Below are 16107 nucleotides of genomic sequence, written 5' to 3' on the forward strand. Positions count from 1 at the left end.
AATCTCTTTCCTAATGTTCACGTGACCACAAAATTTCGAGTCCTGGGTGGCTGGTGCGAGAGACGACAAATGTGAGGAATTCCCAGAGCAGTGACGTCTCCCCACTAGCACCAGTGCATTGGGCATTTTCGAGATCTCCTCCAACCAGCCACAGCAGCTGCCCAAGACCCAGAGCTTGTGTGGTCTTGTGACCACTAAGAGGCAGATTATTTTTTTAAAAAAAGGTATTTACATTGCTTATCATTACATACATCATTAAAGTGGTTGTTAAGCCACTCTAACCCATATACACCTTCAGCACTGTCTCCTATTGTAGTATCCCCCTCTGTGTGTGATTTAAAAAAATAAATGCTGCAAATACCTAATTTCACTGCCAGGATTGCCTTCACATGACTGGCCAGCTTTCTCCTTTCCTCCTCTGAGAGATGCAGTGGGCAGGGCTGAGATTTCTCTGCTGTTGGTCTGGAGGGGAGGAGGAGAGAGCTGGCTGGTCATGCGATTGCAATCTCGGCTACTAAATTAGGAATTTACAGCATTTATATTTATAAATCATTCACAGAGATGTATACAGGTTAGTGTTATGAGAGCAGCAGGAAGGGGGGGGGGGGCGGGTCACACACAGAGAGGGGAGGGGGAGGAGGGCACAGGAGCAGAGAGGAGATCAGATAGCAGGCTGCTGATGACAGAGGCACATAAACTGACCACGGTGTCTGCTCTCAGCAGCCGTGATACACCATGGTCAGTTTACAGAGGGGTGGGGAGAAACTGGCAGGATCAGCCAGGTTTTTTAGGTGTTACAGGGGGCCAAATGACACAGGACAAGCACTGTGTCATATAACATGCTTTAAAGGAGCAGGATCCATTTTTGTTGGGGGGGTTAACAAACATTTTAACACTTACTAGTAGAGAGCCTTCCCTTCCTCTTTAAAGCGGGAGTCCTGCGAAAAAATTTTTTTTAGATGTCAGCAGCTGCAAATACTGCAGCTGCTGACTTTTAAAATAAGGTCACTCACCTGTCCCGGGGTCCAGCGATGTCAGCACCCGAGACCGAACCGTCCCTCGGTCCTCGGGTGCTGCCGCCGCCATTCTCAGTAAGGGAATCAGGAAGTGAAGCGTTGTGGCTTCACTTCCCGGTTCCCTACTGCGCATGCGCGAGTCGCGCTGCACGTTCTCAATGGTCCCCGCTGTCTCCTGGAACCTGTGTCTTTCCCAGGAGACAGCGGGGGAGTGCAGGAGGGGGCATGACTCCCGCGGTAGTCTATTCCCGGAAGTGGGTGCAGATACCTGTCTTATACAGGTATCTGCACCCCCCTCCCTCTGAAAGGTGCCAATTGTGACACCGGAGGGGGGGAGGAATCCGATGAGCGGAAGTTCCACTTTTGGGTGGAACTCTGCTTTAAGATGGATAAGAAGCTGCAGATGTCATTTCAATATTAGCCTCCCAAGTCTCCCCCCCCCCTTCCCCCCCCATCCCATCCAACATGTACAGTAAATTATAGAAATTACTTGGGTGAATGTTTCCTGTTAACAAATTTAAAATGAAATTCCAAAAAGCCAATTCTTAAAGCGTAATTCCAGACTTTTTAAAATGTTTTTTTATATTTATTTTTAGATAAAGTGGGGAAGAGTTCAAATTTCTGCTGGGTGTTAGTTGCTTTTTGTGACCACATTGGGAAGATTATTTCCAGGTTTCTGTTCCAATAATACCAGGACAAAAATGTTTCTTACCAAAAGGAAGGCACGGGCAACAATAAACCTCTGTAAGAAATTCTAACTCTGTCACTGAACTAAAATGTGTTTTGTATTTTTTCTGTACTTCTTGGTGAGAAATCTCAGTAGTTAGCAGGAAGTGAGGAGAAGTCCCTGTGATAGGAACACAGACATCAGTGAAATCCTGACAAATACTCTTATGCCCCGTACACATGATCGGACATTGATCGGACATTCCGTCAACAAAATCCTAGGATTTTTTCCGATGGATGTTGGCTCAAACTTGACTTGCATACACACGGTCACACAAAGTTGTTGGAAAATCCAATCATTCTGAACGCGGTGACGTAAAACACGTACGTCTGGTCTATAAACGGGGCAGTAGCCAATAGCTTTCATCTCTTTATTTATTCTGAGCATGCGTGGCACTTTGTGTGTCGGATTTGTGTACACACGATCGGAATTTCCGACAACGGATTTTGTTGTCGGAAAATTTTATAGCCTGCTCTTTGTGTGTCGGAAAATCCTATGGAAAATGTGTGATGGAGCCTACACACGGTCGGAATTTCCGACAACAAGGTCCTATCACACATTTTCCGTCGGAAAATCCGACCGTGTGTACAGGGCATTACTCTTCCCCAGTCTATCCAAAACAGAGTAAAAGTTTTGGCTGGAGTTGAGCTTTAAGTCACTATGTTAAATTTAAGAATATTTTTCAGATGCTTGTTTCAAAAAGTCTTGATGGAATTTATGTTCTTTGTGACATTGTCCGGTTATATGTTTGTAGCGTTTTTGTCTTGTTTTTGTTTCCCTCTCATCTCCATCCAGTCGAAGCTATACAGAACAATCCCATCCTTCTCATGGAAGGCAGCCCAGCGGTTGCTCTCCAGCGTCAAGATGGCATCATGGAAACCAGTATCCCTGTTCCTGTCCTAAGCTGCCAAGACACTTCCAGTAAAGCTACCACTTGTGCTGAATGTGTGTAACCTCCCCTTCTATTGTCTTTGCTCCTCTGTTGTGTAATCATGCACATCCTGAACTGAAAGCTTTTCCGAAAAGTGTTGTCAGTGAGAAAAAGAGAGAAAGGCTGTACAGCCTGTTTAACCCATTTCAGCTTCTTCATTACATATGTTTACATTATTGTGTTACCATTCAATGTAAGAGGTGCTACTTAGGGGACCTCGTGGCTCCTAATTATTTTAATGCACATAACCCGTGCAATCAACATGATTTAAATAAACTGGTGCTCACAGGTCCTTCTGTGTACTTATAATGTTTCAGGCTATTTGTAGACAAATAGGTAGATAGATGGTAAAATTAACACTTTCATGGAAAAGCTTTCCGTTTAAATGATCAAAGAAGGATTTGATAAATTGCCTTGTCTTGCTCTCTATAACGTGCATGGTTTTAAATTGAAATAAACATGTAGGGCAAGCAGGAGAGAATAATGTGCTTGCTTGGGTAGCTTTGTCTGCCCTTTTCTGCTCTAAAACACATGGCATTATCTGTTGCTTTTATTGTTTCCTCATATCTTTCATTTCTGTGTATAGGTCAACCTGTAGAAACAGCCTTTCATTTATTCTTTGCCATCTCATTTCTTGGCTTTCTGATTTCTTCTAACATGCAAATATGTTTGTGAATTCTCAACTCAGCACTGTGTACTTACAAAATTAGAGTACTTTTATACGCTGTGATTCTGTCTAATGTTTTAATTTCAGTTTACAGGACCCTAAATCTTTAATTTAGTTTCTAGTTTCTACTGCCATGGTTCCTGATTTCCTTCTCATAATGGTTGAAATGTACTATAGCCATTAGTCTTACCATGAATCTATTGCCACAGAAGGCTGCTAGCTGTTTCCTGGAACCATGCCTGTTTTCTTGATAAGCTGCAGGTCACCAGCCTGTCAGCCACAGCGTGGTCCCCACCACTTCCATATACCTTAACAATGCAGAAAATATCGGGGGCTGCCACTTTTTGGAGCATTGTAGGTTTTTATTGAGGTGTGAAGGGAGAGGCTTCTACCAGACAACCCATTTAATGTAAGTATGAAACTGGTAATAATGTGCAGTCCTTCATAGGTGCCCACATTGGCATTGTTTCAGGCGTTTCCCAAATTTTATCAATTTTAGACTCTTTTGACCATAGAGAACATTTCATTGGACATGAAGTATTGACTTATACAATCTAAACCCTGCCTGCCTCAAGGCAACCTGAAAAAATAAAAAGATAAAAATGGCCTGTGGGTTGTAGTTTGGGAACCCCTGTTTTAGTAGATTGTCTGGTTTCTACAAGAGTTTTAAAGTTATATATTAAAAACAATAATTTATTGTTTTTATATATTTTTTTAATGTATTTATACAGTGTACCCTGCTGACCTTAAGGCAGTCTACCAACCAGTAGCGTTTTTATGTCAGATTCCAAGTTCAAAAGCATAAATTTTATAACATTGATATGTAGGAAAAGAAGATCTGAAGCAGTCCAAAAAGCCACTTATCAGGCATTGACTTATTTTTATTATTTGCTTTACTGTGCCTTCCTAAAGTCAGCCATAGATGGTTGAAAATGTGGCCAGTTCAGCTGGGACCTGCTTAATTTTGATCCATCTATGGACAGAAGTTGATCTCTCAATCAACTTTTGTTGGAAAATGTTTGCTCGATCAGTGCCACCAACTATAGCCGGCAGTGCTGATAAGTGTATACTGGTGTTGAGGAAGCCTCCCTGCTGTCAGAATACAGAAGCTCCATGTGAAGGATTCTCCCATCCACCTTAAATGTGTCAATGGGGAATCTATTTTTTTTTTCACCCCGCTTGTTCAACAAAAGAAATTCAATCATGTATGGCCAGCCTAGGTTACTGGCATAAAGTAGGTTGGCTGGTCCAAGGTGATAACTAGAGCCGCAGGAAATACTCTTGTGTTATGATCACCTCACAACTATCTTGAATTATAAAAAAAAGCGCAATAACTGTAGGGGCTGCTTAAAGTAAACTCAATATTGGAGAAATATGGAGAATTAGCTTTTCTGACCTCTTTGCATATATGGTAGTTGTCTGGTTGTTTTGCTGACCCTTTGATTTCATTACTTTGTCTCATTGACCTGGAAGGAGTATGTAGATAAGGAAAGTCTGATTAAAAAATCGGTTCTTATTTGTATATTTGTTTTGGGTTAGTGATTAAAAGTAGTGAAGACAGATGATCATCATGGCCAGTCATCATTGTCTGAAAAGGCACCCTTCTGTGTTTCTCTTTTGGGTTTTCTTTATGGAGAGCAAAATATTTAAAGCATTTTTAAACCTAAAAACACATATGTAATATATATTGCAGCTTATCAGCAAGTAGAGAAAATAGCTGTTGACCCTGCCAAACACTTGTAACTTCCTGTGAGCTGAAAAAAAGCACAAACGTCCTTATCTTTCTTGTGTAAACTAGTAGTCCCATCAACTACCATGTAATGATGAATGAACAAAGGCAGAGATGTTAGATCTTCAGTCTGTGTGACAACCATGACTTCTTACATAGTTACAGGGGAGAAATGAGGGTAGACACAGGAAGTTTTTTTTACAGGATCAGCAAGTGAAAATAAAAGGTAATTAGCCTGAAAAAAAAGAAAACAAATGCAGCCACTACGCCCAAGGACTGGAAAGCTGCAATATATTACATTTTTCTTTTTCATTTTAGATATGCTTTAAGAGCTTGGAGAATACATGAGAAGAACACATGCTTGGGCTCTTGTAATTTGCCTTTTTCGTTTTCTAATGTCCAGGTGTTTCTGCCATACCAAAATAATTACACAATTATTACATTTTTCAAGGTTATGTCAAAAGGCTGCACTAAGAAACTGGTTTCAGAGAAATCTCAAAGTGAACTTTATGTAGTTTATAATATGTAAATATGTCATTATTTCCACCACATATGCAGATTTTTTATTTTTCATTAAAATCATGCCCACTGAAGAATAATTGTTCTATGGATTTCTAATTACATGTTTGAAGAAAGCATTGATGTACTTAATACTTTATAGGGCTATAGGGTTTATTTTAGTCCATCTAAACTGACCACTTCAACTATTTTTTGAAGATTAATAGTTGCCTGGGAAAGTGTTGTAAGTCTTAACAAACCAGAATACTGGGAATTTATTTCAGATTTGTCACACTATATGGCTATATATGTATGCTGAAAGTGATGCTGTGAATGGAGAAGATTTCCTGAATGATGTTCAGTGAGCACAAGCTAACAAGTGCATGTTGAGATTGCATTCATTCCGTCACAAAGTAAACTGTCTGAATGATTCAGTATGAAAACAATATTACTTTTCATTAAAACCCCTTGTGCATGAGATGGAGAAAGTAGGACAAATTCATTTAAAAAAAAAAAAAAAACTACAGTACTCCACCCTCTTCCACCCCTAACTTAAACTAAACTAGAAAACCACTACACAGCTACTCTCTTACCTTAGCATGACAGCTATGGCGTCCCCATCTGTTTATGCCCTCCAGACACAAACCTCCTTCAGGGCTCCCTGTCCCCTAAACTTGAATTGGGCCATGCACCAATCTCAGCTGACCGCCCCATTTAAGCCTGTGGAGCCTTAATTTGCAGGCATGTTCTGCACTGATGATTTTGGTTCAGAGATGGCTAACAACAAAGGAAGCCACAGCAGGTTCACGGGTACGTTTTTGTTGAGGTTTTCTAGGTTAGTTTAGGTTAGGGGGCTAGAAAGGATGGGTTGGTGTAGTTTTTATTATTATTATTATTATACAGGATTTATATAGCGTCGACAGTTTACGGAGCGCTTTACAACATAAAAGTGAACCTGCCCTCGAAGCCTAATTTTGCATTGGCATGAACATGGCATTCAGTTGCTTTGATGGGGAAAATTAATGAATTTAAATAAGAGTTATCTGCACAGGAATAGTTAGCTGTTGTTTACCCAGAGGAATGAGATGTGACCTTAGTATAAGTCTTGTCCCTTCTGCTGCATCAAGTGATTTAACATTTATAAGAAGCAAAAATGGCAACTCAAAGTCCCCATACAAATTTTAAAGTCTGCTGGTATTTGAGTAATCTAAACTGAAAACCTAAGACCAATATTACCTGTTAAAGAAACCTAAGACCAGAATCACAGTCTCTACAAACATCAAATTAACAATAGTTATACCTCAAAAAAATCCAATACCATACTTTATATTCTCAGTGATTTTTATTATGCATTGTACAGAACTGGGAATATATAAATGAAAAGAATGTCAAAAAACAGTGATGTCCATACACGTAAAAGTGAATCAAACAGTGATGTCCATATGATTTACGTGGGAATCATTATGCATATGATTTTAACTGGAAATAGTCCCAAAGGAAAGCCCATCAATAAGTACAACAAGAACTCGGTGGTAAAGATGGAAAAGACACCCCACTCAGTGATCCACCACCACATAGATTTTGTGCTTACCACAAAGCAAGCAATAGAAAGCCTGTAAGCCGTCCAAGCATGGGAAGTCCAGCTGATGTATACTTGACTGTATGTAGCGTAGCTACGAGGATACAGCAGGGAACCCAAACACTCGACTCAAAGGCATGTGGATAAAAGAAAACTGGCCATAGTGTAAATCTGGCAGGATTGTTTATTTAAAAAAGGTAGAACAGAAAATTACATATAGATTGAAAAAAAAAAAAAGCACAGATATCCAAGGGCCAATTAAACCCTAAGCCACAATAGGGGCTCTTTTCCAAGAGTTACATCTATAATCAATTTTGGTAAAAATGTCCAGTGCTCTATTCAATAGTTCTAGGCATGGAGTTATCCAAATTTTAACCAGAAGTCAAAGTGCCCATGTATTCCTCTAGATTGATGGATGTAGCACTCATTTTTACATAATATTTATAATAGTGATATTTTCTGTTCCATACATCGTACAGCTTTTTCAGTAGATTTCACTTTTCATCAACTTTACATCCATGCGTCAAGTCTAGAGGCACACATTGGCAATTTGGACTCTATCTAATGGTTTAAACTTTGGATAACTCTATGATTAAAACTATATAATGGAGCTTTTGACCTTTTATCAAAATTGGTTATGGATATTCAGTAACTCTTGGAAAAGCGCATAAGACTTTAACAATTATCTACTGTGGTTAATTACTTTGGGGTTATTTATTTGTACGTATTTCTTTCAATTCATATACAGTTGAGCTTAATATACTGTATTTGGTGTATTACTGTTTTTTTCCTGTGTAGGTAGCCATAGACTAGCATCAAAAACGGATTGATTATACTTGTCCCAGCCGAGTGTTGTGGAATGTGTCTTGTTTATGTCCTCCCCTCGTTATTGGGGAGATATCCATTTGGCAGAGTTTCCAGTGCTTCCATATTTCGACTTTTTTGCCTTTGTGCTAGCTCTTGACTTAGGGACATATACAGGTGCTTGGAGCATGACTGCCATGCCCTGATCTGGATTTAAGAGTACGATGCAGTCTTGATATATGGTCAAGACTCCATACTTTGAACACTTACTAGGCAGGCACTACGCCAGTGCACCTGCCAGTGTCCTACTCTTTACAGTGTTTGCATTTTTTGTAATTTTGGGAGAACACTTTTTGGCAGATGCTATCCAGGCTCCACTGCCACAATTTGCCTATTTTCATAGGTATAGCCCATTAGTATACACCTTGGTCATTTTTGCACATACAGGTTCCGTCATACTCCTTTATTTGGTCAATGAGAACTTGTGCTGAGCTACAGTATATGTATGGTTGACAAAACACATTTAATCAATTGCCTTAATAGGGCCTATCCATTAATATGCTTGTGGGTATGCTTTGTGGATATATTGCTTGCAGTTACATGGGGCATGTTATTGTTGCCATGGTTTTTAATATACATATTCCTGGTTCTGTATAATGCACAATAAAAATCACAGAGCATGGAAAAGGATTGCTTTGTTTTTTGTTGAGGTATAAATATAGTTAATTTGATGTTCTTAGAGTCTGCAATTCCAGTCTTAAGATTTTAGTTTAGCCTCTCAAGTGACCAACCTTCACAGTGTGTGATGTTTTAGTCCATTGTTCTCAGTATCTGTCTCTGGGGATTTTATCCTTTTTATTTTTATTTGTTTTTAAATCAAGAAGCCTATGAAACCGATGTTCTTTCCTCCCTGCTTTCTTATGTTTCAACTTTCAGGGCTATACCCCCCCCCCCTAAATATTCCCATCCTTTCCCTAGCCATTTTATTTTATACTAAAGACATGCCCCCATATACATAGGTTTATATATGTATATATGTGTACATAGACAAGTCTGTGTGTGTGTGTCTATATCTGTATCATGTACATATATATGTATATAAAAATATGTTAGTCACAGATGGGGTCTGCTTTGCATTGTACAGCAATGCTCTGTAGCCCCATGTGAAACCTGATGTGAATTTGTTCCCCTTTGCATTACCCTCTCTTCTCCCAGCATTGGAATGAAATACACCGGGTTATATTTCATTTGCTTGTCCTTTGTATAGGTTTTGCAATTAAATGCATCTTATTTTGTGTTTCTTAATGCTTGAAAGTGTACACATCTGAGCTGTGGCATCTCCATCCCTCCTAATGCATTCTTGTTTTCTTGTCCTGTTTGGGTGTTAATTTTTAATTTACATTTTTTTTTTTGTTTTGTTTGTTTTTCTCCCTGTTTTTCTGTTTTTTTTTTCCTTTTTTTTTTTGTTTTCGGTTTCATAGCGGATGTTGTTCAGTTTCATGGTGCAGTCTTCGTGGAAAATGCCTCCCCTTCCTCCCCCATAACAGCTCCCCACTTCAGGGGGTACAGAAGAGCAAGTGAAATCAGCATTGCAAGTCAGGTCTCTGGAATGGCTGACAGTTACACGGCTTCAAACATAGCCAACAGTAAGTGCCTCATTGCCTAACAGGTCTGATCAAGGACACAGTGCCACCCATGGCCCTATACGTCACAGATATTGTAACAGCCTTCATGTAATTAATGCAGGGAGGTGGATGCATTGATACAACCAACCTGGTTTAATGTATTTCCGTAGTTGCTGTAACTATATGAAGCATGAAGGTTTACACGATCTCCTGGTTTGTTGCTGTCAGGTCTTGGACAGTCACTTCTACCCTGCTGTCTTGCTGCCCTGCTTGTTCAGAAATGTAGCCAAACAACATCATGTTTTTTTCACTGCAAAATTGTCTGATCACCTTTAAAACAAGCAAAGAGGTATGTGATGATATCTTTGTAGAGGTGAATCAGGAGAAAGGGAAACTAAAATGAGCACAGTGGCTATAACCCAGATATAACACCCAAAATTTAATTCTTACAGGTCCCTTATTGTAGTCAGTGACTTGACCAATCTGACTAGTCCAGAGGTAGAGCAATCTGGGCTGGTGTCTATAAATGGTGACCTGTGCTGTTTTCTGCTTGGCAGCTCCTTAAATGCCTCATGCTTCCTCTTTAAGATAAATTCCAGTTTCTACTTATTAAGCTCCAGCATGTTCCATAGCACTGTACAGCAGATGGCTTTCGCTTTAAACAGTCTTAAAGACTAGCAAATCATCAGCTTTCCTTAGTCCCTTTCTGGTTGATGTTTGAAACCTATATGTATGTGTTTTTGTATTTCCATTAAGCAAATATATGTAAACATTGTCTCTGTACCTTCTGGTTCCCTGTTTAACGTGGTTCCCCATGTAACGTGTTTAAGCTTGCTGTAGTCCTTGAAATTCACTTACAGTCACTATCAAAGCTGCACTGCCATTGCGCATACATATCAGCATACAGTTCCAACTAGGGAATGTGCTGAAGTTCTACATTCCTTCTTTTTCCTGTCTTTGCGTGTCTCTCTGTCTGTCACTTCTGTCACTATGCTGCATGCCTTTTATTGGTGGGTAGAATTTGGAATTAAAGGGAAGCTACCAGCAAAGAAAACCTCCATATTTATTCATTTCAATTTAAAGGGGTTTTCCAATTGAGAAATGGATTTCCCAATACCTTCTTCTTTATCAATATGAAGAAAAAATGTTATAGTGGAATTCCCCAGATACAGATGATATGTTAACTCTGCTCAATTGTATAGGTATATATAGGGTTGTTTTTTTATAGCATTGGAGCTTAGAGCATCAACATTAAATTGCAGTAATTTTGTTACAGCCTACTTTCTGTAGCCAAGTTCTTTTTTCTGAAGTCTTGTGATTGGTGGACTGTACAGTCCAATTATGGACCCATTTATTATTGCCCCTTTTATATAAGAATTGTCTCTGGTTTTAGATTAACCTGCTGGATTCACTCATTCATCCTCCATTTGTCTTTTTCCATTGCATGGTCTTATATGTTTGAGGTATTTTTGGAAAATGCAGACAGTTCTTATGTAGAGCACTTTGATAAATGGAGCCTAAATAACATACTGCCTCCGGTTGCTCTTGCTCATCCTAGTTTTACTTTTCACCACATTAACCAGATAATAAAGGTGATGACAAAATAATTTTCTGTGGAGAATGATAGATCTGTGCCTAGAAGGATTATCTTAAACATGATGCTTTATGAGGCTATAATATTGAAACTTAAAATACATACAAATGTGTAGATTATCTGTAGAGAAAGATCATTTTAGAACTTCTTTGCTAATAATCTGCCTTTGTACTGGCTGCCTCTGACGTTTGCAGCATAAATATATCTATTGAGATATCAAATGGTCAAAATAGAGAATTCCATAGTTCAAGGGTCATATTTAAATATGTATCTTCTAGATCACTCCTATTGTCAAGCAGACATACTTAAGCTGGATTTCTTTAGGCTGGGTTCACACTGTTGTGAATTGGATGCAGGTTTTCCCACATCGAGTTCGCATAGCAGGAGATTGTGACGAGCTCTTTGTGGAGCCGGTTCACACATCTCTGCAGCAGCTCCGGTGCAAATTGCACAGAAGCCCTGTGCGTCTTTTGGTCTGTTTCAGGTCTGAATGCAGCCAAAAATTCGGGCAGAAATCGGACCTAAAACGGTGAATGGGAACGCACCAGACTCCTGCTGTGAGCCGGAGCATGCTTCAGTGTGCACCCAGCCTAAAAGTGTACATTTTTTGAGAGGGGATTAAAACGCCTTTCATGTTTTTCTTAATACAAGAAGAAACCGTAGCACAACAGTTGTAGATACTGATTGAAGGTTTACTGAAGTCCCATATCTATAAGAAAGGTATGCCAATGATTTGAAGGCACGGTGGCCCTCTTTTTCAAGGTGACAAACAGATATCTCTGCTTGTCATTTTGGAAAAGTGGGATGCTCTGCCCTCAAAATCCTGGTGTAACGTTCTTGATGATATGGGACTTTCATCAGAATCTACAACTGGCATGCAAGCTCTCTCCTTATTTTGGACAGCACCACCATTTAGTCATGCACTCACCCCCACCTAGAGGTTATGCACAAGTCTGTGTGGTGAGGTTTGATGTATTGTCAGGTATTTACTGTGGTCTGGAGCTCTGTTAGAGAGATTCCCATTCACTCATTATCTCAGTGACAGAAGGTTCAACAGACAGGAATTTCTGTCAGCTTGTTATTGCTGTCTGTGTCCCTGTTATATATTTGCCCTCACTATCTATCTGGCAAAAGCATTGTCACCAGGACAAAAAGTGAGGGAATATCTTTAATTGATTCCACATAGCAGTAAAAACCAGAGAAGGGCTTATCAGGTTCCCTTACACCAGGGGTCTCCAAACTTTATAAACAAAAGGCCCGGAGTTGGCAGTGGGAGAAGAAAATGTTCTGGTGTCAGTGGGAGTAAACAATGCCCCATCATTGGTATTAGGGGTAGTAATAGTGCCCCATCATTGATATCAGCTGAAGGAATAGTGCCCCATCATTGATATCAGCTGGAGGAATAGTGCCCCATCATTGATATCAGCTGGAGGAATAGTGCCCCATCATTGATATCAGCTGGAGGAATAGTGCCCCATCATTGGAGTCAACTGTAGAAATAGTGCCCCATCATTGGTGCCAGTGGGAGGAATAGTGCCCCATCATTGGTGCCATTGGGCGGAATAGTGCCCCATCTTTGGTGCCAGTGGGAGGAATAGTGCCCCATCATTGGTGTCAGTAGGAGGAATAGTCCCCCATTATTCGTGTATATCGGAGCAATAGTGCCCTATTGTTGGTGTCAGTAAGAGGAGCTATGCCCCACTGTTACTGACGGTGGGGGAATAACAACGCAAGGGCCAGATAAAAGCAAACATCCTGCCCCCGGGCCATAGTTTGGAGACCACTGCTTTACACCAACCTTTCCTCACTTGATTTACAAATGAAAACAACATTTTGATTAGATGTATGCTTGAATTCTGCTACACTGGGGGTCCACTGTTAAAGTCAGAGATCCTGTTGCAATTACATAGACTGACTAAGGAGGTAAATTTGGTGGCAGGGCTCTTTGATGACAGCTTCCCTTTATCAGTATAGTGATATGGTAAGTTTACTTGTAATCCTGTAAAATAATTCGTTTTCTGGTACCAGTGTCGCTCGATTTTGGAGGCGAGGCTAATTGAACATTCTTTTGATCCATCCTGTCTGTTATCAGAACAACAGTGATGCTTGTGTATCTGCAGCACTGTTGTGTTTAAATGCTTTGCAAGACAGATTACAGTTCTGAATGTTCAAGAGATTGCATCTAACATTCCAAGTATGGAAGTTTTCTGCTACAACTGCAGACGTTTGATGATAGTTCATGTTTTTATTAGTCTGTCAGGCCTGGGAACCTTCTCTTTGCAAAGACGCCACTATTATTGGGCACTGCTGGTCACACCAGAAGCAGCAAGGATTTATTAGGGACACAAGCACTTTTGGCACTTTTTCCTGGGGAAAAAAAAACTTTCTACAGCCTGTAGTCTTTTTCAGTTTTGTCTTCCAATGAGTGATAATAAAACATACCCAGATAAAAAGAGCACATAGCCTAAGGCATGCAGCAGTATAATAAAAACATTAAGTTTGATTATTAAATATGCACTTCGCTGGAAGACAAAATAAATGTGATGTGATTTTGCATGTTTTGTGGTGTTAATTGGTGTGTTTGCTTTGTTCCTTTAGAAACAAAAAATCATCTTAACCATTCCAAAAAGCTAAGTCTTCTGTCACAGCTTGCTCTCCCTTACAAATCTCACACAAAAACAAGTTCCCCCATAAAACACATTCAGTTCCATACTGAGCAGAGTCACATAGGAGGAATGCTAGAGGTGGGAGATTGGAAGCACTTCATCAACCCGGGCATCAAAGGTGTGGACATCTCCAAAGGTATTTAGGAAGAGGCTTTCATCCTAATAACCCTAGCAGTAGTCACATTAGCATGATTTAACTCCTCTTTAGAATACATTCATCTTATATCATTCAGTACAAGTGTTTATTCAGAACAGTATCAATAGTGATAAAAGGGATTAAAACTGTGACACTTTTACGTCTTACACATTTCATATGCTATATTTTTCTCTTCTGTTTTATGTTTCTTTTATTCATCATTTAAGAAAACCGCTGCTTTTCTTTTTTTCTCATATACTCTTCCCTAAAATAGATATTCAGAACATACAGAGGTAGGTTTTCTTTAGCACGCGTTTACTGTCGCAGCAAATACACCAAAGCTACTTTGCTGGACACATCCCTGTTTTTAACATTAGGGCCACAAGGATTACCCATATTCACAGGATGCATCATTCGCAAATCCAGGTTTAGCTTTGGTGCGCTCTGCATTTGAGACTAGGCAAATATGTACTTTGCTGTCCCAGGGATAATTGAGAAGTGCCCTGTAATGTGGTTATGATGTTTTAAGGCATGCTCACACAATTGTGTGCATACCCTTAGTGTGGTTTATTAAATCATTTAATATTTACAGCATGGGATTATTGCATTGGTTTAACTGAGCTCATTTATAACCAATCCAAGATTTATTGCATTGATATAACAATCAGATGATGGCTCCCATTTCTAGTGCAGGTTAGGAAATGAATGCCAACATCTTGGTTGGTATGAGCAACATTTCTCTTTGCTTCTCTTTTGATTCTACTTTTTTTGTAATGAGCTCAGTTGTGGTTTAAGGGGAAAAACAAGTATGTTTGCAAGTTCAATTTAAAACCTGAATAACACAAATGCTCTGTAGAGTTGGGATGAGGATGGCCAAAATCCTTATCACTGGGTATATAAAAGCACCAAAAGATCATATAGCATTCCATACATTTTCTTATATTTTCTCTTTGTTTTATCTTGCCTGAAAAACATCTTTCTCATTAAAAATCAGTAACATAACAAAGTATTTTTCTTTTCTTGTCCTAGAAATAATCACCAAAGAGTACACATTCTCAGTTAAATGTTCCTGGTTATCTGGTGATAAAATTAAGGCACCCCATTTCCTTGTCAGTACGGCTATAATCTTTGTTTCTGAATTCATCCAACCCATGTCTCTTGAATTGTATTTTACTGGAGATTCTTTTTTACACAAAATACATAGAAGTGGAAGTTATCTAAAAGCAACTACACTTAGGTTAGGTTTCGATTTGTTACTAATCAACCATGCCTCTGAACAGCGATCTGTGTTCAGATCACTTTTTAGTAGTGCTTGCAGGCAGTGAGGAGGTGATATGACCCTGCATCAACCTCCTGCTTTAACCCATAATTGCTGCACCAACGCACCACAACCAAGTGCATAGCAATGGTTGCAGGGTGTTTGTGCCTCTTTCCTTGAATAGGTTGCGTTCAAGAGCAATATTTTGTGCTACAGGCACAAAGCATTGCGACCACTGCATGAAAAATTGAGGAAATTGGCTGCACACCACACTGTAGAGATGTTTTATCCTCTATTCCATGTATCGGATGAAGACAGCACAAAAGACAAAGTATGCTGGAACTGTAATCTTAACATTCGGAAGTGTGAACCCTAAGTAGTCACCATACACCTGCATGGTGATTAAGTTGAGAACACATCCCCGATTCCTCTTTGACAATCATGAAGACAGATTAGAAACAGACAGATGGAAAGCAATACAAATAAAAGACAGTGCAACATTGGAGATCAATAAAAACAGAACTAGTTTTGTTGGAATTGCTGAGACCTTCTTCCAAGTCCTTCTCACAAACCAATTAGTCTCATTTGTTTCCCGTTCTTAACTTAAAAAAAAAAAAATAGAATTTAGAGGAGGACTCTGGAGAAGGATTTAAGACACTAGTACATACATAAAGGGGGGGCTCCCGCACTTTAATCATAAAAATGGCTAATGTCCCATTCACAATTGAGTTCATTGGGGTGCAGGTTTGAAGCTGGAATATCCAGAATACCTCCCTTTTGCATAACCAGCGAAAAACGTTACATCCCCCCCTCCTTGGTGTCTGTACTTTTTCAATTATCTGAACCCATATAGCTGACATATCCCCCACATGACGGT

The 16107-nt window shown here is 39.6% G+C and overlaps 1 protein-coding gene across 10 annotated transcripts in view; it reads left to right on the forward strand.

Moving 5' to 3' along the window:
- The window catches only part of PITPNM2 (phosphatidylinositol transfer protein membrane associated 2), a 466805-nt gene that overhangs the window by 410243 nt on the left and 40455 nt on the right, over positions 1-16107 (forward strand). For 5 of the 10 annotated variants that reach the window (XM_073627322.1, XM_073627313.1, XM_073627349.1 and 2 more), the window contains 3 exons: positions 2539-2688; positions 9433-9597; positions 13769-13972. The exons of 1 other annotated variant lie outside the window; for it this stretch is intronic. In XM_073627322.1, coding sequence (XP_073483423.1) covers positions 2539-2688; positions 9433-9597; positions 13769-13972 — 519 coding nt within the window. The remainder of the gene's footprint in view (positions 1-2538; positions 2689-9432; positions 9598-13768; positions 13973-16107) is intronic. 4 more of the 10 variants (XM_073627357.1, XM_073627375.1, XM_073627366.1 and 1 more) reach the window with 4 other exon arrangements.

This window comes from Aquarana catesbeiana, linkage group LG01 (genome assembly GCF_042186555.1).
Source record: "Aquarana catesbeiana isolate 2022-GZ linkage group LG01, ASM4218655v1, whole genome shotgun sequence".
NCBI lineage: Eukaryota > Metazoa > Chordata > Amphibia > Anura > Ranidae > Aquarana > Aquarana catesbeiana.